This window comes from Schistocerca serialis, chromosome 2 (genome assembly GCF_023864345.2).
Source record: "Schistocerca serialis cubense isolate TAMUIC-IGC-003099 chromosome 2, iqSchSeri2.2, whole genome shotgun sequence".
Taxonomy (NCBI): domain Eukaryota; kingdom Metazoa; phylum Arthropoda; class Insecta; order Orthoptera; family Acrididae; genus Schistocerca; species Schistocerca serialis.
In genome coordinates, this window is record NC_064639.1 from 255,542,115 (window position 1) to 255,564,249 (window position 22,135).

At 40.5% G+C, this 22,135-nt stretch overlaps 1 protein-coding gene across 1 annotated transcript in view; it reads right to left on the reverse strand.

Annotated features, from left to right (window-relative positions):
• Positions 1-4,209, reverse strand: part of LOC126457011 (caspase-1-like) — a 119,183-nt gene extending 114,974 nt beyond the window's left edge. The window contains exon 1 of the mRNA XM_050092982.1: positions 4,096-4,209. Coding sequence (XP_049948939.1) covers positions 4,096-4,200 — 105 coding nt within the window. The 5' untranslated portion in view covers positions 4,201-4,209. The remainder of the gene's footprint in view (positions 1-4,095) is intronic.
• Positions 4,210-22,135: the final 17,926 nt, after the last annotated feature.

A 22,135-nucleotide genomic window follows, 5' to 3' on the forward strand; every position in this document is an offset into this window, starting at 1 on the left:
ACCTGCACCGTAGTACGTCTAGCAGTTGCCAACCAGAATGGTTTGAACACCACAGTGCTTCACTATACGAGGTGCACTGTGTTGTTCTATTCGTGCAGACCGGTTGTTCGTCCTTTCCAGATGCTCAGTCCGAGCTTCAGCACCGTGCAGCCATCACGTGATTTTTGAGTGCCCCATCAGTGAAGTTGTGTTTTTGTTGTGTGTTACGAAAGGAGAAGAGCAGAATTCACAGCAATGTTCGCCAGCAAGTTTTGTGTTAAGCTTTACGAAACGGCGAGTGAGATCTTTGAAAAATCGAAACAGGCCAGTGAGGAACATTCCTTATCAAGAGCACAAGTTTTTCGTTGGCACAAATCACTTTTGGTAGGCCAGAAACACACTGAAGATGAACCTCATTCAGGGAGATCTTCAACTTCAAAAACAGACGAAAACGTCGAACGTGAGCAAGATCTTGTGAGATGAAACCGATGTTTAACAATTAGGATGATGTGTGACCTGTTAAACACTTTCACCGTACATCAAATTTATCCAAATTTTTGCACATTTTGTGCCAAAATGGTACCTTGAGAGGACTGCCAATGACCACGAATGGTTCTGTCGTGTGATTACAGATGATCAATCCTGGATTTTTGGGTACCATCCTGAGTCAAAACGGAAAAGTGAGGAGTGGGAAGCTGAGACATCTCCTCGACCGAAAAAAGCTCGAATGAGAAAATCAAATATCAAAACAATGCTGATCTGCTTTTTAGACAGTAGAGGTACCGTGCATAAAGAATTTGTTCCTCCAGGACGAACTGTCAACCAACTGTTTTAGAAAGATGTCCTTGAAAGACTCAAGGAAAGGGGGAATTGAGTAAGACCGGACACTTCAGACAAGTGGATGCAGCATCATGACAACGACCCATGTCACATGACCACTTCCATTTCAGAGTATTTGACCTCAAAGGCCTTCCTGCTGCTCCACAGCCTCACTGTTCAGCTGATCTGAGTCCTTGTGACTTTTTTCTTATCTTGAACCTGAAAAATGTCGTAAAAGGAAGTCATTTTGGAACTCTGGAGAACATTCAAAAACAACGACTCCGCCGGTGTATAGCTGCCGAAGGGAACTGCTTTGAAGGGGACAGTAATGTGTGCAAAAATGAAAACTTTGGCAGATAAAGAAAAGCAGTCTCATAATTTTGCTCACACATTTCTTTCAGAGGTGATGTGCCTTTACTTTCCTCCGACCTTTGATCTGAGTAACCCAAGCAATTATAGGGCGGCATGCAGTTTAATGAGGATTCCGGATCGCGGTACATTATCGACTTTAACAAATCATTGCTCGGGGTGAAAGAAGCAATAAGTAACAGAAAAAAATTTTGCGGCCAAATGTGAATTGAATCCCACATCACTGGATTTTTAGACTAACAGTTGTCCATTTAGTCAGTGAACCACACCTACATCACAGATAGTACGTAAAAGCGCATAACGCAGTGTGGCGTATTATTTAAATAAAAGGGCACCGTAAAGGAGTGTGATGCAAAATATTTTTAAAACCCTCTTTTATTGCCATTACAGTATTTACAGACTTTTCATCCTAGTCCAGTCATCCAGCTTAAAGTTTTCCATGGTTTCCCCAAAGAGCTTAAGCAGACAATGGAATGATTCTTTTGAATAGGTTACCGCCAGTTTTCTTCCCTCACGCTTCGCTGTATCCCTGATAGCATTGTCATCGACGGAACGTTACATTTTAATTTTTCTTCCATTTTAACAAACAATTTTAAACGTGTTTTCTTTCAGCAGCAAGAAGCTTTGTGCACATGACGAAAAATTGCATTAATATTAATTCTCTACGATAAGAAAAATAATTTATGTCATGGCAGAAAAATTCTTTTACATTTTCTTTACACCTTACCTCATACAAAACCACGTGTCTAAGTGAAGTACCTTATCCACTGAAATTGATGTATTCAAAGAATTCTGAAAGTTTAGAAAGTTCTAAACGTAATTGTCCTAAGACTGTGGTGATGCTATAGCGGAAGAGGTTCTCTCTACAGAAACAATTTCGAAATGCACGATGACCTTGCGAGGTCGATCCTGCTGGTTTTCCATTGCGGTACAAAACCAGAAAGAGAAGTGTCAGGGTTGTGCATTCGCACAGTGCTGAAACAAGCGACACAGTTTTTGCGGTGGCTGGCTCATGACTTGTGTCCTCTTAGTGCAAACTGAGATTAAATGTTGCTGTAAATAGTGAAGGGTGGGTGCAACAGGAAACAGCCTATGTAGGCTCAGGTGGAAAGAAGAGCGGAGTCATAATCTGACTCATTGCAGTTACAGACACGGTTGGCGAGTGAGATGACATGAGATCATAGCTTTCAGTAGAGATAACCGACTGCTGATGAGTTTCCGCCAAATCAGATTAGGTTTCATTTGAGACACCTAGTAGTTTATTTGCATGGCAGACCATATCTCAAGCATTCAACAAACTACAAGGAAATAGTCGTTTTGCTGCTTCCTTAAGAAGAAATTATAATTCGTTTAGCTGTCATGGATTAAGCGTATTGTAATTGATAACATAAGTACCGGCATGATAATAACGCTAAGAAAACAGAAGGTACAGCAAATAACGAAATTTTACTTATTGTGTAAATACAGCACAGTCGGAAGAATACATGATTAAATTTATAGGTGATTTCGGTATGTGCACGGTGGGAAATTTAGTACACAGAGCTGCTCTGGCAACAACAGCTCCAACACAGCTGAGCAACGAGTCAAACTAAATTTGAATGATTCAGTCCATGTTTTTAAAACTATGTACCAGAGTTCATGATCTGCATCTACATCTACGTCATACTCCGCAAGCCACGTAACGATGTGTGGTGGAGGGTACTTCTGGTACCTTCTCTGTTCCACTTTAGAATTTCTCGTCGTGGTCATTTCGCGTGATGTTATGTGGGAATAAGTAATTTGTTCCCCGACACTTCCCAAAAAGTGCTCTCTCGAAATTTCAATAGTAAACCTCTCCGTGCACTACGAGTGTCTCGTAGTGTCTACCACTGGAGTTTGTTGAGCATCTCTGTACTGCTCCCGCGAGGACTAGACTATCTTGTATCGAAACGCGCCACTCTTCGTCGTATCTTCTCTATCTGTTCTACCAGTCCTACATAGTAAGAATCCCAGGTCGATGAGCAGTACTCGAGAATCGGTCGAACAAGCATCTTGTGAGCCACTTCCTTCGTGGACGAGTTACATTTCCGAAAGATTCTTCCTATGAATCTGCCTGGCGTCTGTTTTTCCTACGACCTTCTTTTTATGAGATCATTCCACTCAAGGTCGCTCTGAATAGTTACTCGTAGATATTATACAATAGATACTGTTCCCAGCAACCTGACATCAATGATGTAGTTGTAGAGTAGTGGATTTCTTATCCTATATATGCGCACTATGTTACATTTATTTACATTCTGGGTCAACTGCCAGATCCTTCACCATTGATCAATACTCTGCAGGTCCTTCTGCAAATCGATAGTCTTCTGGAATTGCTAGTTTCTTACAGATGAAAGCATTATCTGCAAACTGTCTTGAAGAGCATCCGACGCTTCCTACTATATATATATATATATATATATATATATATATATATATATATATTGTAAACAGTAACGGTCCTATCACAGTTCCTTGGGATACTCCGGAAATTACGTTCACGTCTGCCGATTTTGTTCCGTTAAGAGCAAAGTGATGAGTTCTATCTCTAAGGAAGTCCTGAATCCAGTCGCAAATGTGGTCCGATACGCGGTAAGCTAGTATATTTTTCACAAAACTGCAGTGCGGCACAGTGTCAAATGCCTTCCTGAAGTCAAGGAAAACGGCATCAACCTGAGCGCCGTTGTCTGGAGCGGTAAGGAGTTCATGCAGAGGCAGAGCGAGCTGAGTTTCGCAAGACCTCTGTTTGCGGAATGCACGTTGATTTTTCTAGAGGAGATTTGCGTTCTCCAATAATGTCATAATAAGGAGCACGAAACATGTTCCATAATTCTACAACGGATTGACATCCATGATATACGAGGTGCGACAATAAAGTGATGAGAATGATGTGAAAAAAATGTTGCTTACCGTTTTAGTCAAGTTTAGTGTTGTCTCCTTCAAAGTAGTTCCCTTCTGACTGCACACACTTTTTCCAGCGCTTCTGCCATTCATGGTAACATTTCTGGAACTCATCTTCTCTAATATCCTCCAAGGCCCTCGTCACAGCTTTTTGGACGTCTTCTGTTGTTTGAAAATGGTGTCCCTTGACCGCCATTTTGACTCTTGGAAATAGAAAAAGTCGCACGGAGCGATATCTGATGAATAAGGTGGCTGTGGTAGTACTGAAATTTGTTTTGAGGTTAAAAATTGCTGTACTGACAGATCAGTATGGGATGGCGCATTATAGTGATGCAGAATCCAATTATCAGCAATGTTGGCACGGACACGAAGAACTCTTTTACAAAGTCTTTCTGAAATTTCTTTGTAGTAATATTGGTTAATTGTTTGTCCAGGAGACACCCACTCTTTCTGAACAATTCCCTTGCAATCAAGAAGCACACAAGCATGCATTTCACTTTTGACTTTGACATGCGAGCTTTTCTTGGTCTGGGTGATCCCTTTGAGCACCATTGCGAACTTTGGCGTTTTGTCTCTGGATCGTACTGAAAAAACCAACTTTCATCACCAGTGATAACACGGCTCAACAATTCTGGATTGATTTCCGTTTGCTCTAACGGATCGGCTGCCACATATCTTCCGCATTTCTCGCTGTTGTGGTGTGAGGTTTTTGGGGACCATTTTTGCACAAATCTTTCTAACACCAAGATCTTCAGTTATTATTAGACGAACCGTTTCTCGATTGATGTTCAGTTCTTCTGCAATCATTTTCACAAATAATCTTCGATCAGATTGTACCAGTTCATGCACCCTGGCCAAGTTGACATCCGTGTGTGAGGTTGATTATCGTCCACTGCGGTCTTCATCTTTAACATTCGTTCTGCCTTCACTAAACATTTTATGTCAACGAAAAACTCGAGCTCTTGACATAACTTCCTCTCCAAAAGCCTTCTGAAGCTTAGTGTAAGTTGTCGTCGCGTTTTCACCCAATTTCATGCAAAAAGAAATGGCATACCGTTGCGCAATATTATGCGGTTTCATTTCCGTGACGAGAGACACAAACTCGTTTAACTTATTACAGCACAACTCACGACTGAGCAGTTGCATCTATGTACCGCTTGGACTAGAAGCAGCTTATAGGCCAAGGTCAAAGATATTGTGCCTACGCAAGCCTGCAGAGTTGCCACATCTTGCAAAGAAAATCAGTCTCATTACTTTATTGTCGCACCTCATACGCCTATAATTTTCTATATCTCACCTACGATCTTTCGTTGCTCCAGCAATCTTCAGTGAACGACTGACGAAAGAGGAGAAAGTTATTTTGCTTAATCTTTGTAGAATCTTATAGGTACCTCATCTGGTTCTGACGCCTTTCCAATAATAAGCGATTATACTCGCTCTTCTATTCCGCGCTCGGTTATCTCAATACGAGGCCTGTCCAAAAAATTCCGGAACATTCGTAATTTCACGCCGATAGTATGTTTGAGCGAAATGCGGTTGGCATCCCTCTGTATAATGTGTAACTGCTGGAAGTTGCGTTGTTGTATGTTTGTCAGTTATTGTTCAGTGCTGTACTATGTAGAACGTTGTGTCGTACAGTTTGCGAATTTCGAGATGGCAGAGTTAGACGAGCAACGTGCGTGCATTAAATTTTGCGTGAAACTCAAGAAAAGGTTTAAAGAGACACACCAAATAATGCAGAAACCCTACGGTGACGAGTGCTTAAGTCGTACTCGGTGTTAGGAATGGTTCACACGGCTTAAAAGTGGCCGGACGGAAGTTAAAGATGACCCGCGTTCAGGACGCTCTTCGACGTCTACCGGCAACGCTCATATCGGGAACGTCAACGAAACTGAGCGTGCCAATCGAATGCTGACTGTCCCAGAGAGTGCAGAAGAATGTAAAATTTCAGTTGGTTCATGTCATGACATCCTGACACAGCATGTTGGAATGTTGCTGCGAAGTTCGTCCCACGGCTCATGAGTCAAAACCAGAAACACCTTCACCTCGCAATCTGTGAAGAGATTTTGGATCGCTCAAATGAGAACGAGAAGTTCCTTAAGAGAATCACAACTGGTGATGAGACGTGGGTCCACGGTTATGATGTCGAGACCAAGGTTCAGTATTCACAATGGGTCGGGAAACGTTCTCTTCTCCAAAACAAAAAGGGACTAACTGTTAAGCGATGATACTATCGGGACGTGTTGCGACACCTCCGAGAAAATTTGAGAAGGTAGCGGCCTGAAATGTGGCGAGACAATTCGTGGCTCTTGCATCACGATAGCGCACCCGCACCTTCATCCCAGTTGGTGCGAGACTATTGCACAAAAGCGAAATCACTGCGCTGTTTCATCCTTCGTACTCTCAAGACCGGCCCCATGCGGACATTTTTTTACCTCCAAAGTTGAAAAACCCCGTCGAAAGGACGAAGATTTGCAACGGTAGACGAGATAAAATTCGCAGACGGCGATTCGTGTGATCCAGCGAGAGGCGTACCAAGACTGCTTCCGGAGGGGGAGGAGAGTGTTTCGGAAAACGGTAAGCGCAGAAAAATTTTGTGGTCAAAGTTCCGGAATTTTTTGAACAGATCTCGTAGCAGCTATTTCGGCATTCATGTTGTTGTTGTTGTGGTCTTCAGTCCACAGACTGGTTTGATTCAGCTCTCCATGCTACTCTATCCTGTGCAAGCTTCTTCATCTCCCAGCACCTACTGCAGCCTACATCCTTCTGAATCTGCTTAGTGTATTCATCTCTTCGTCTCCCTCTACGATTCTTACCCTCCACGCTGCCCTCCAATACTAAATTGGTGATCCCTTGATGCCTCAGAACATGTCCTACAAACCGATCCCTTCTTCTAGTCAAGTTGTGTTACAAACTCCTCTTCTCCTCGATCCTATTCAATACCTCCTCATTAGTTATGTGATCTACCCATCTAATCTTCAGCATTCTTCTGTAGCACCACATTTCGAAAGCTTCTATTCTCTTCTTGTCCAAACTATTTATTGTCCATGTTTCACTTCCATACATGGCTACACTCCATACAAATACTTTCAGAAACGACTTCCTGACACTTAAATCTATACTCGATGTTAACAAATTTCTCTTCTTCGGAAATGCTTTCCTTGCCATTGCCAGTCTACATTTTATATCCTCTCTACTTCAGTTATTTTGCTCCCCAAATAGCAAAACTCCTTTACTACTTTAAGTGTCTCATTTCCTAATCTAATTCCCTCAGCTTCACCCGATTTAATTCGACTACATTCCATTATCCTCGTTTTGCTTTTGTTGATGTTCATCTTATACCCTGCTTTCAAGACACTGCCCATTCCGTTCAACTGCTCTTCCAAGTCCTTTGCTGTCTCTGACAGAATTACAAAGTCATCGGGAAACCTCAAAGTTTTATTTCTTCTCCATGGATTTTAATACCTACCCCGAACTTTTCTTTTGTTTCCTTTACTGCTTGCTCAATATACAGATTGAATGGCATCGGGGAGAGGCTACAACCCTGTCTCACTCCCTTCCCAACCACTGCTTTCCTTTCATGACCCTCGACTCTTATAACTGCCATCTGCTTTCTGTACAAATTCTAAATAGCCTTTTGCTCTCTGTATTTTACCCCTACCACCTTCAGAATTTGAAAGAGAGTATTCCAGTCAACATTGTCAAAAGCTTTCTCTAAGTCTACAAATGCTAGAAACGTAGGTTTGCGTTTCCTTAATCTCTCTTCTAAGATAAGTCGTACGGTTTGTGTTGCATCACGTGTTGCGACATTTCTACTGAATCCAAACTGATCTTCCCCAAGGTCAGCTTCTACCAGTTTTTCCATTCGTCTGTAAAGAATTCGCGTTAGTATTTTGCAGCTGTGACTTATTAAACTGATAGTTCGGTAATTTTCACATCTGTCAGCACCTGCTTTCTTTGGGATTGGAATTATTATATTCTTCATGAAGTCTGAGGGTATTTTGCCTCTCTCATACATCTAGCTCACCAGATGGTAGAGCTTTGTTAGGCCTGGCTCTCCCAAGGCTGTCAGTAGTTCTAATGGAATGTTGTCTACTCCCGGGGCCTTGTGTCGACTTAGGTCTTTCAGTCCTCTGACAAACTCTTCACGCAGTATCATATCTCCCATTTCATCTTCATATACCTCCTCTTCCATTTCCATAATATTGTCCTCAAGAACATCGCCCCTGTATAGACCCTCTATATACTCCTTCCACCTTTCTGCTTTCTCTTCTTTGCTTGAAACTGGGTTTCCATCTGAGCTCTTGATATTTATACAAGTGGTTCTCTTTTCTCCAAAGGTCTCTTAATTTTTCCTGTAGGCAGTATCTATCTTACCCCTAGTGAGATAAGCCTCTACATCCTTACATTTGTCCTCTAGCCATCCCTGCTTAGCCACTTTGCACTTCCTGTTGATCTCATTTTTGAGACGTTTGTATTCATTTTTGCCTGCTTCACTCGACATTCATACTACGATGAAAGGATCAACCGGGTTACTATCTTCTGCGGTGAAACAGTTTCGAAAGACCGAATTCAGCATTTCGACCTTCACTCTGTTATCCTCCGTTCCAGTGAAAATATGGTCACTGTGCGAATGAATAGAGGATTTTGAACCGCTTACTGTCATAACATAAGAGCAAAACCACTTAGCGTGTTTACTCAGATCGGTTGGCAAAATTTTAGTTTCCAAGTCTTTGAAAGTTTCTCTCTTTGTTCTCCTTATTCCCTTCTTTCGGGTTTTGTTTGTCAGCTAGGTTTTGACTTCCCTTTAATCTGCGATGAAGCTCTCTTTGTTTATGTAGCAGTTTTCTACAACAACTATTAAACCACGGTTAGTCTTTCCCACAGCTCAAGACGTTGCTCAGAGCATAGTTATCCATGGCATATTGAACGATGCTTTTGGACTTTTTTCCATTTGTGCTCCACATCTTCGTGCTTATCACCGAATATTTGACGCTGACTACTCAGATACTCTGTAATTTGTATATTATCACTCTTGCTGAGCAAAAATATCTTCTTAACATCCATTGTAAAACCCGTAGTCATAGTAGCTATTACCTCAGCCTTATGATCACCAATATCTTCGTCTTTGTTAACTGTTTCGGTAAATTGAGATATGTTTGTTGCTAGGAGGTCAAAGACGTTACTTTCACGAGTTGGTTCTCTAGTTATCTGCTCGAAGTAATTTTCGAATTTTCGGATAAGACATTTAGAATATTGTGACATCATTCTCTGCCTCTCGCGCCAGTTTTGATAGCATGACTTTCCCAATCTATACTTGGCAAGCTGATGTCCATACCAACTGCTTTATTATTCCTTAGCTGATGGTTAACCCATCCTCTTCGTGGACAGATGGGACATCATAGAGTTGATACTGAGTGGGCCTTTGAGCCTTCATGTTGCATATATTTTCTTCGACGTACATGTCCCTGTTTAGAAGCTATTGAAAATATTCCTTCCAAAGGGAGTTGGTGGAGCAACTGTCTTTGAGAAGTCTAGTGCCATCTTTGGAACGTAAGGGATGTAAGCCTTGGGTTGTCAGACAGTAGGTACAAGGTGCACCGGAAATTTAAGTGAATGGTCTCAGAAAATAAAAAGTTAAACGAAATACCTTTGCTGTCCTTCAAAGTGATCATCATTAGCTGTAACACACTTCCGACATCGGTTGCAAAGCTGTTGGAAAATGTCAGCAACCGCTTTTTGTAGAATCGCTCGGAGCACCATGGTGAGGCGTTGCTGGATTCCGCATCTCCACGAGAGATGAGACATGACACTTCCAATACGATCCGGAGATCAAGCGACATTTAGTGGCACCTTCCCCGCCTCCCAAAAAATTCAGCTGACATAATTCGAGATTAAGACGATGTTGGTCGCCTTGTTCGACAGGAAGACAGCATGAATTTCTACCCGAGGGAGGCAGGGAAGACGATGTACACCATGCCACTGACTGTCGCTTAGTCTCCGATTGGTATTAGTAGCACCGGGCCTCATCTCCTGCAATGATGCAGATACCCGACAACGCGTAACCACAGTGCTCCGAGCACTTCTACAAAACGGGTGGGCGTGGAGGCGAGCTGTAGTATTATGAACACTGAATTTTCAGCTGTCAAGACCGCTAAAATAATTTATTCATATACATTACCGGTTTCGTACAGCACCACTTACTGTACTGATGGAGGAAATTATATAATGATAACGACATACGTCCGAAGATGGCAACAGACAATTGCCGAAGCCAGTCATCTATATCAATAAATAATTTTAGCCACCTTGGCAGTTGAGAATTTGTTCAGTGTTCATACCGTGAAACGCATTTTGTTCGTAATTCTTGTTTCCTTTATTTTCTGGTACAGTTCAGCTCTTTCAGACTCAGGCTTTACTTTTGGTAGCGCTGAAAAATTCACGATTGTTACTAGTGTCTGCTAGATTATGCATTTCAAGTGATTTTGTTTTCCACAACTTATTCTTAACTTCTGATTTGGCCGCTAGGATCTGTTGTTTCTTGGTGGTTGTATTGGGGACGTTCTGCACGACAATGCTACTAGCTTGCCTCTTTCGATTTATGAGACTCTGCATTTCAAGGTCTTTTTCATCAAACCAATCCTGACGCCTTCTCTGAATATAGCCAATTGTCTCTTTAGAAGCTGAGAGAACTACTGACTTGGCCCTCGGTCTTTTTGGTGCAATATTCGTAAAACATTCACCTGGGCCGGCCGGAGTGGCCGTGCGGTTCTAGGTGCTACAGTCCGAAGCCGCGAGACCGCTACGGTCGCAGGTTCGAATCCTGCCTCGGGCATGGATGTTTGTGATGTCCTTAGGTTAGTTAGGTTTACGTAGTTCTAAGTTCTAGGGCCGGGAGATACGGGAAGATTTCAATTAGATTACATCATGGTCAGACAGAGATTCCGAAATCAGATACTGGATTGTAAGGCGTACCCAGGAGCAGATATAGACTCAGATCACAATATAGTAGTGATGAAGAGTAGGCTGAAGTTCAAGACATTAGTCAGGAAGAATCAATACGCAAAGAAGTGGGATACGGAAGTACTAAGGAATGACGAGATACGTTTGATGTTCTCTAACGCTATAGATACAGCAATAAGGAATAGCGCAGTAGACAGTACAGTTGAAGAGGAATGGACATCTCCAAAAAGGGCCATTACACAAGTTGGGAAGGAAAACATAGGTACAAAGAAGGTAGCTGCGAAGTAACCATGGGTAACAGAAGAAATACTTCAGTTGACTGATGAAAGGAGGAAGTACAAACATGTTCCGGGAAAATCAGGAATACAGAAATACAAGTCGCTGAGGAATGAAATAAATAGGAAGTGCAGGGAAGCTAAGACGAAATGGCTGCAGGAAAAATGTGAAGACATCGAAAAAGTTATGATTGTCGGAAGGACAGACTCAGCATACAGAAAAGTCAAAACAACCTTTGGTGACATTAAAAGCAACGGTGGTAACATTAAGAGTGCAACGGGAATTCCACTGTTAAATGCAGAGGAGAGAGCAGATAGGTGGAAAGAATACATTGAAAGCCTCTATGAGGGTGAAGATTTGTCTGATGTGATAGAAGAAGAAACAGTAGTCGATTTAGAAGAGATAGGGGATCCAGTATTAGAATCGGAATTTAAAAGAGCTTTGGAGGACTTATGGTCAAATAAGGCAGAAGGGATAGATAACATTCCATCAGAATTTCTAAAATCATTGGGGGAAGTGGCAACAAAACAACTATTCACGTTGGTCTGTAGAATATATGAGTCTGGCGACATACCATCTGACTTTCGGAAAAGCATCATCCACACAATTCCGAAGACGGCAAGAGCTGACAAGTGCGAGAATTATCGCACAATCAGCTTAACAGCTCATGCATCGAAGCTGCTTACAAGAATAATATACAGAAGAATGGAAAAGAAAATTGAGAATGCTCTAGGTGACGATCAGTTTGGCTTTAGGAAAAGTAAAGGGACGAGAGAGGCAATTCTGACGTTACGGCTAATAATGGAAGCAAGGCTAAAGAAAAATCAAGACACTTTCATAGGATTTGTCGACCTGGAAAAAGCGTTCGACAATATAAAATGGTGCAAGCTGTTCGAGATTCTGAAAAAAGTAGGGGTAAGCTATAGGGAGAGACGGGTCATATACAATATGTACAACAACCAAGAGGGAATAATAAGAGTGGACGATCAAGAACGAAGTGCTCGTATTAAGAAGGGTGTAAGACAGGGCTGTAGCCTTTCGCCCCTACTCTTCAATCTGTACATCGAGGAAGCAATGATGGAAATAAAAGAAAGGTTCAGGAGTGGAATTAAAATACAAGGTGAAAGGATATCAATGATACGATTCGCTGATGACATTGCTATTCTGAGTGAAAGTGAAGAAGAATTAAATGATCTGCTGAACGGAATGAACAGTCTAATGAGTACACAGTATGGTTTGAGAGTAAATCGGAGAAAGACGAAGGTAAAGAGAAGTAGTAGAAATGAGAAAAGCGAGAAACTTGAGATCAGGATTGATGGTCACGAAGTCAATGAAGTTAAGGAACTCTGCTACCTGGGCAGTAAAATAACCAATGACGGACGGAGCAGGGAGGACATCAGAAGCAGACGCGCTATGGCAAAAAAGGCATTTCTGGCCAAGAGAAGTCTACTAATATCAAATACCGGCCTTAATTTGAGGAAGAAATTTCTGAGGATGTACGTCTGGAGTACATCATTGTATGGTAGTGAAACATGGACTGTGGGAAAACCGGAACAGAAGAGAATCTAAGCATTTGAGATGTGGTGCTATAGACGAATGTCGAAAATTAGGTGGACTGATAAGGTAAGGAATGAGGACGTTCTACGCAGAATCGGAGAGGAAAGGAATATGTGGAAACACTGATTAGGAGAAGGGACAGGATGATAGGACATCTGCTAAGACATGAGGGAATGACTTCCATGGTACTAGAGGGAGCTGTAGAGGGCAAAAACTGTAGAGGAAGACAGAGATTGGAATACGTCAAGCAAATAATTGAGGACGTAGGTTGCAAGTGCTACTCTGAGATGAAGAGGTTAGCACAGGAAAGGAATTCGTGGCGGGCCGCGTCAAACCAGTCAATAGACTGATGACAAAAAAAAAAAAAAAAAAAAAGTTCTAGGGGACTGATGACCTCAGAAGTTGAGTCCAATAGTGCTCAGAGCCATTTGAACCATTCCCCTTTATGTTTTTCGTGGAGTATTTGACGAGACTGTGTTAGTACTTGGCTGTCTCTGAGCCGTTTAGTGTTCAGTTTTTTTCTTTTTCATTTCCTATGATTACTTCGATTTGCAGAGATGTGCAGGGACAATACCGTCATGTCAGCCTATTACCAGTCCAACAAATATCAGCACTAGTTAAAGGTCTTGTGATAAGTATATCACGCTGGTCGCTGTGCGAACAGTTGAAACGTCCCCTTTGAACAATTTATATATGACTGTGCTTAAACTGACACACAATATTTTGTTAGCGCAACGCAATCTGACTTTCAAAATTCCCTACAAAAGAATGGCCCTGACTAACATTAAACTATACCTTTCACAAATCACTTACCTCACAAAAATCTTCGCTGCTCAAGCTACTGCAATACAGCGAGCGCCACTACTGCCAGCTAAATAAAAGATTCAAACTATGGAAGGCACTAACTACTGATAGGGATAGTTAGCAAATGAAAGATATTAATAGAGAACAAACAATGTATTTACCTTGATATCATCATATATAAATATAGCAGTTCATGACAAATTACAAAACTCCGCCATCTCTCTCCCCACATCCACCACTGCTGGCGGCTCACCTCCAACTGCGCAACGCTACGCGCTGTTCACATCCAGCTGCCTAACACTACAATGGCGAGAATTACAACAATGCAAAGCAGCCACAGACTGCACACAGCACAGCCAGTGATTTTCATATTGAGCGCTACGTAACGTTGCCAATAAGAAAACATAAACAGCCTACTTACATAGAGAAAACATAAACAGCCTACTTACATAGCCCCCATGCTCCCCACAAAAAATTTTACAAATTTTTTTTTGGGCAGTGGCCAATAATGATTTGATAAAATTTTTCATAATTACAATAACAAAGAAATCAAATGCACACACTTATTGATACAATGTTGGTCAAAAGCTAAAATTTTCTCACAGTCCATAAAGATAGTCCTGATCATTCATCATAACAGTAATTACAGGTTTTTTTTCACAAAGTCTCATTAGTAAAAGAAATTGCACACAGAAGTAGTGGATTTCCATGCAGTCTTGAAGAAGTAGTGTTGTCCTTCCAACGGAAAGACAGTGCTGACTCTTGACATGCATACAGGTAATGGGCCACAACAGAGCAAACCCACAGCAGAGTCATTCGAAGTTTGGAAGAATATTGGTAGGTAGGTCATCACAGAGCAGACCCACTGTAGTCCTGGTAGAGATTACGGTATTGGTGGGCCACCAGAGGTGCAGACCCGCTGTAGTCCTTGTAGAGATAATGGTAATGGTGGGCCATCAAAGATGCAGACCCACTGTAGTCCTTGTAGAGATGGCCAGCAGCCATCTGTTGCGATTGTGCAGGTGCACATTCACCATCAAAGAGTCTTGCGGAGAATATAGCAAGTCCATAAACCACCACTTGTGCACTCACAAAGTTTTTGGAATTGTCCTTAGAACCAGCAATGCTGTTATCCAGTCCCTTGCTGAATTATTAACACACGTGCAAACACTAACAGTCCCTACTTCTCACATATTGTCCATATACTATGACCAACAGAAACGTGTGCAGTGAAATGTAACTTACAAGTTAATAATAAGATGAACTGGTGACAATTACAATTTTATAAATTTACAACATGAAAATACAATTACAAAGGTACAAAATACATCATTAAAGAACATAATAATGCAGATAACATTTGTAGTACAGGCTTTACAAAAGAATAGAAATAGACATATACATCAGTGTTACAGGAATTATGACATAAGTAAATACATAAAGATCACAAGAACTTTTGAAACATCACCTTCACATGTGAGCAACAAACCAGAATAAATAATGTCTAAGCATATTTACAAGGTAGATAACATATTATTAATGCAAATTATATTTGAGGATAACAGTATTCGTCATCATAGTGAATGTAGCTTAATATTAAAAGAAGAAAAAATTCTATGAAACTGCACAGAGACAGGAAGAAAACAAATACACAAGGGTACACAAACATATAGTGGGATAACACAAAAGGAAAGGACAGGGTTTGTTGTACTGCAGTATTTTGCAAACAAAACTTTCTTTACTTCTTGGAGATCTCCCTTCATTCATCATTATTCCCAAAAGTCCTATCTAAGCCTGCCTTCTGTATTTTGTTCACATCCTCTGTCAAAAATAGTTTTTCTCTCTGCTTTCTGTATTCTGTTCACATCCTCTGTCGATAATAGTTTTTCTCCACTGTACAGTATCCTTTTTATTTTGCCAGGCCATTTTCTGATAGCTTCTCAATGCATTTCTTATAATTCATCACAACTCGTTCTCTCATATAGCCTACCCCATCTTAAGCTAACTTAAATCTACTGAGCTCAGATACTAAACTAAGGAACGAGGCAATGCAGCAGCACATAAAACAATTAATATAAACAGCAATAAAAAAATGGAAAATCGCAAAGCAAGCTACAGTAAATCTAAATTACCAAGCAATTCAACATTACAACTAATATGAGGCAATGCAGCAAACAAAAAATAAATCTGGCTTAGCAGAGTAACACAAATTAAAGTTCAGTAGCACTATGCCTGGCAAACAGCAGTAACTTATACGTAAACATGACATAGCTCAAGCAGAAAAAATATTACAGTAAAAACAACAATGCAGATAAGGGAAATGTATATTCACATCTTAATGTCTATGTAATTAAAGTGGTGCACCACAACAACTGATTGTAAAAAGAAATATTACCATGTACTTGAAAAGAAAATTATGTGTTACTGTTACTAGTTCCTTCTTATTGTTCTTTCCTTTCCAAGTGCTCCTTTTTTTAAAGAATGTGGATCATAAAATAATTATTTAATAGATCTGTTGACAGAAAGTGTTCACATTAGCAAATGCATTTCATTTTATAAAAGCAATGCTGCAACACAGCTGGAAACCAGATATCAAATGAAATAAGCAATTACGCAAACCAAAGCATAAAAACATCATTCAATAGCTATGTGGCATTTCGTAAGTCAGTAGCTCTCAATTCTCGTAGAAAGACACTTGTCATTATCAGGTTTGCAGATGTAAGAATATTACCGAGGATAATGGCCTCCCCTTTTTTTTTTCTACCTGTGCCGCTGAAAAGGGCTCGCAATAATGGCTTTTTCTCCAGGCGTCTGACACAGCTGGGTGCCCGCGACGCATTACATGCAGGTGGTCACTTAACTTTCGTACGGAAATATTTACGACAGCAGTTTCTGCTACTGTTGCAGTCTCATATAAAAATATTTCACAGGTCAAGAATTAGCGTTGCAAATCTGTAGAAACAAAATCCTATAAATATAAGTGTCCAAAAAAAATATTCGTCAGCATTGTGATACAGTCACACATTTCATAACTCTTAAAGTACGTTTCTTGGTTTCCAACATCCTTTTCCACAAATCAGAGTCCCTAAACACTACTCATTATTCCTTACCTCATTATACATATACATATTCGTCGACACTTCTTCAATATTTCATCATGAGAAATACTTAGCATAATAAACATTCCTCAACAACATAATACACATCGTCGTCGTAATAATATCATAACATCTTAGTCAACTCTCAAAATCGTCGTAGCTTTCTCCAATAATTTCAAAACCTAAAAAAAATTCTCTGCTCATTTCAATAGTGTCATCTACCTCAAACGTACTTTAAAATCATGCTCCCTTACCAAATACATCATTCAAAGCTCTCATAGTATCACAATGATTCCGAAAAATATGAGCGTTTCTCAAAGTACAGACAAAATACAGTTTCATAAGTGTGAAGTTACCCAATTGTGTAATTGCGTAAACATGTGTCACAGATGTAGTAAAAAAAGTTTCTTTCTCTGTTAAATGATCAGATAGCTGTGTAATTTGAGTGTTAGAAAAATATGGTACCAAAAATATGGTACCGATGTGTAAAGTTGTATAAGCAAATACCATATTAGCTAGGGCTCCTTGTGCTTGCCAAACACATGGTACACAAAGTAAGCGTGTACCCCCCTGAGGATAAATGTAATTATACTCCCAGGTGTTACAAATTACCGCAATGGAATGAAATGTATCACGGAAAACTTTCTTTGTAATTAAAAAATCTTTAAAAATAAATGTTTTAAGTATAAGATTAATCACTCAAATGCGTGTCCTGTAGCGCTAAATGCGCGTCTTGCTGTAAGATAATTCTGTGGAACTGTCGTAGTTATCGTCCTCTGTAAGCAAAGTTCTGCTGAAGTCAATGTACTTACCTCATGATAAACAAAAGTGAAATGCTTTGCGTATAGATATCGTAGTTATTATGCTTATTGGCGTGATGAAGAAAGTACTGTACAGTAACGTAATGTTGTGCCACGAAAAAGGCTGTCTCATTGTTGCTATACCACAAACGTTACTACTAAAACATGTTTTTCTTTCCAGAAGAATTCAGAAAACTGTGCAGATATAAAACAGATACACCGCAAAAGCAACATTGTAAATTGTCACTCATTAGTAGCGTCGTGATAAAAATCGTGTAGCTGTCACATAAACTAACCTCTGTGTCATCTGGTATCTCTCAGAAAGTACTTTAAATCCAGAATATATTTTCAAGTAAACCAAAATGTTGCATTAAAATCTCATTAGCAGTACCAGATATAATGTTATTTTTCTCGGAGCCAGCCGGCGCACGTGTATGCCTGCGGTGCGAGTCATTGTCTGTCTCTTTGTTGCCGCGCGTCGTTACTGGGATTAGGAGGCCTAACTTCCACAAATTCGCCTTGCCGAGAGGACCCAGCTCTGTTAGAATCCCGCCAGTTCTGATGAAATTCACGTCTGTCGTTTTGTCGGTACTTTACATAGTTTCTTGTTTGTCGGTCATGTGGTGGAGAATTTCTCCCTGAATCATAACTCTGCGCCGAACTGTTGCGTCTGAAGTTATTTTGTCTCCCTTGATAATAATTGTTTTGGTTTCCATATTGTCTGTTTCTATGGTTATCTCTGTCATATTCATAATTACGGAAGTGCGATCTTTCTCTGTAACTGTTACTCTGCCAGTGGTTGTCATACGGGTGGTGTCTGTTTTGGTCACGATTTACGTTGTAAGAATAGCCTTTTCGTGTCCAGTTATTGTTTCTGTCATCACGGAATTGTGACGTATGTGACCTGAAGTGATTGTTTTCCTGTTTTCGCATCCGGCGACTGTCTGTGTCAATTTCTAATTCTTGTAAAAGTCCCTGAAATGCTTCAATGTCGTCTTTGCAACGTCCTGCTAAAATAATATGTCGTAAATGTTCAGGTAATTTGAGTAAGCAAATACGGGTGAGTTCTGAGGGGCTGTATGGGTTTGAAAGATACTGATTGTTATGCAACATGTCTTCAAAATATTTGACAAGACTGGAAAATTCAGATTGTTCGAAATGTTTCATCATTATTATACCATGTTTTACTCGGTCTTGTGTGGCCTGAGACCAATATGCTGAGAGGAAGGCATGGTAAAATTCTCCTTCACTGTGGCAATCATGAATGACCGATCGCATTCTCACAGCTGGTTCATTCTCTAAGTAGCCACACATAAATTCTAATCTGTGTTCCAACGACCAGTTGGGAGGAAAACAATGAGAGAGTTGATGGAGCCATGCTTGTGGATGAATGTCGTTGCCAGAATTCTTAAATGTTTTGAATTTACGTGTAGTAATGAACAGCTTATAGTCAAAATCGTCATGTCGGCGAGTCGCATATCGGTCATTGTTAGGTCGTGTCGGCCGTTCCATCTCAAAATTCGGTGCACATTGCCAATTTCTTTCATAACTTCCGAAATGCCCTGTGTTATTATTTTGCGGCTTTTCCGTGTTTCTAAGTCCCTCTTCCCATGTTGGAGCGCGAGTGTCCTCTGAAATACGTAATTCTTGTATTACGTGTGTCAGCTGATCTTGTACTTCCCGGATTTCTCTTTGGTGTTGTGTATTAATTTGATTCTGATTTTGTTTGAATTTTCTGATTTGTTCATACTCTTCTGTGTCAGTGAAGGCTACGGGTCTTGTGTCATTCAGATCATCATCTACCTTTGTAGATAAGTTAGTGACCTGATCCGAAAGTTCGGCTACTTTCTCCGATAGTGTACTTATTTCTTCAGTGTGTTTTTCTGAACCAAGTTTCAGAATATCTACTGTGTCCTTAAAGTTTTCCTGAGTTATTGCAAGTTGCGTAACCGAATCGGTAGATGCAACTGAGTCAATTTTAGCCCACAAGGTCTCATGATTTTCATGAACAATGGCTTGCAGTTCTTTTATGGCTGCTTCATGATTCTGTAATGCATTTTCATGCCGCGAAAAAATAGGTTGAAAATGCTCACAAATTTGTGTTTTTACGTCATTACAGACTTTTTGACACTTCGATTCAATGTTATGTAACTCAGTAGTTAAATCTTCACGTGTTTGTTCAAGCGTGGTGTGAAGATTTTGTTCCATTGCGTCTAACTGTTGCTGTGTTTGTCTCTGGTGTTGTTCCATTGTGTCTAACTTTTTAAGATTTTGTTCCACTGTGTCTAACTTTTTAAGATTTTGTCCCATTTGTCTCTGATTTTGTTCCATTTGTTGCATTAATTGCAATAATAATGTATTAGTGTCTGGAATCTGTTTCTCTACGCTTTTCGGCAGTGCATTTGCACCGGCAACATTCACATTTTGACAAGCAGAAAATGTGTCTTGACTTATTTGAGAAAACGGTGATGACCCAAAACCTGAATCTACAGTATTTGCGATATTGTATTCTGTCATTCCCGATTCCTGAGGCGAGCTGTTGCCGACCAATCGATCGATAACGCTTCCCTGTTCACTACCTGTTTCACTGTCCACACCATTGTTTGCCGCCCGCTCCATTTCCCTATGCGCAATTACCAAATTACTACTTTGAACATTAGGTAATTCATTACTCTGCGGCGCTAACACACTGCCTTCGTCTTCACTGTCATTTCTCAGTTTACTTTGGAGCCTAGTATTACGTTTTTCACACGCCATAATTGTCACAATATTTCACACGATAACACAGAAAAGCACAATTTGAAGAGCAAAATAAAATAACATAGCAATGGAAATAATGTCTACTTAATTGCCAGCGCAGCTGCGAAATACTTGGTGCAAATCTACATGCATGCCACAACTGTTTTACTGTACAACAATGAAAGGCTACAACTACAAAGGAGATTCTCTCTACAATTACGCGCTAGCAATAAACAAAATCTACACTAATTACACAAACTACAAGAAAAATCAGAAGATTCCAGTGAGGTATCCTGGCAGGGTCGCCATATGAAACGTCCCCTTTGAACAATTTATATATGACTGTGCTTAAACTGACACACAATATTTTGTTAGCGCAACGCAATCTGACTTTCAAAATTCCCTACAAAAGAATGGCCCTGACTAACATTAAACTATACCTTTCACAAATCACTTACCTCACAAAAATCTTCGCTGCTCAAGCTACTGCAATACAGCGAGCGCCACTACTGCCAGCTAAATAAAAGATTCAAACTATGGAAGGCACTAACTACTGATAGGGATAGTTAGCAAATGAAAGATATTAATAGAGAACAAACAATGTATTTACCTTGATATCATCATATATAAATATAGCAGTTCATGACAAATTACAAAACTCCGCCATCTCTCTCCCCACATCCACCACTGCTGGCGGCTCACCTCCAACTGCGCAACGCTACGCGCTGTTCACATCCAGCTGCCTAACACTACAATGGCGAGAATTACAACAATGCAAAGCAGCCACAGACTGCACACAGCACAGCCAGTGATTTTCATATTGAGCGCTACGTAACGTTGCCAATAAGAAAACATAAACAGCCTACTTACATAGAGAAAACATAAACAGCCTACTTACACAGTCACATAATTTATTAGATGTCAGTGGTGCCAAGTTGTTTCCAGCATGTCTTTATGACGGTAGAAAGTGTTTTTAATGACAAGATCATCTCTTAAGCATTTAGTTGTCAGTAGAATTCCTTTGGAATTATTCTTATGTACTCCATCTTTCCCAATGGTACCACGCCACAACATACTGTCCCCGTGAACCCTGGCACTCATATCCTCTAAGAGTAGGGTTTTATCCTACTGGGGTATATTCGTTTAAGTTTGTCGAGTTGAGAGTAAAGTTGCTTCTTTTGATCGTCGTCGGATGTAAGCGTTGGAGCATGGGCGCTGACTACGTTAGCTCTCTGTTAATGAGTCTAAAGCGACAGGTCATGAGCCTTTCACTTATTCCAGAACGAACTTCGTCAACAAGATCAACGGTTTCATGGTTTATGAGAAAAGCAACTCCGTCTGTACAAGTTTCGTTTCTATCCCCTCCTTTCCAGAAGAAGGTGTTGTCTCGTCTCTTTCCCTGAACTGATTTTCGTCAGCCCATACAGTCAAGTCAGCAATGTCTGTGTTATATCTTCTCAACTGATGAGCTGTAACTTCTGTTCATGTTTTTGGCCGATGGCTGTTTTGTTGTCCATCAGAGTACGGTTGTTCCAGGTGTGAGCGTGGGGTTGATCTGCTATTCTGTTATTCTGCGCAACGGATTAATCTGAGATGTACCCTTTACCCTGTGGCTCCTGCAAGATGCAATTTCCACCCCCACACTACTACAGTCAGACAGACGCTCCTAACGTTCTAAAGAGAAATGCCTGAAAAACTTTCAGCAATAAATATCTTCTGGAGTCGTCCGCTGTAAGGAAATGACACAAAAATTCACAAAATTTCTTACGTAACTAGTGGGTTACTTGGGTACTGGAGTAGTGCTAGTTAGTG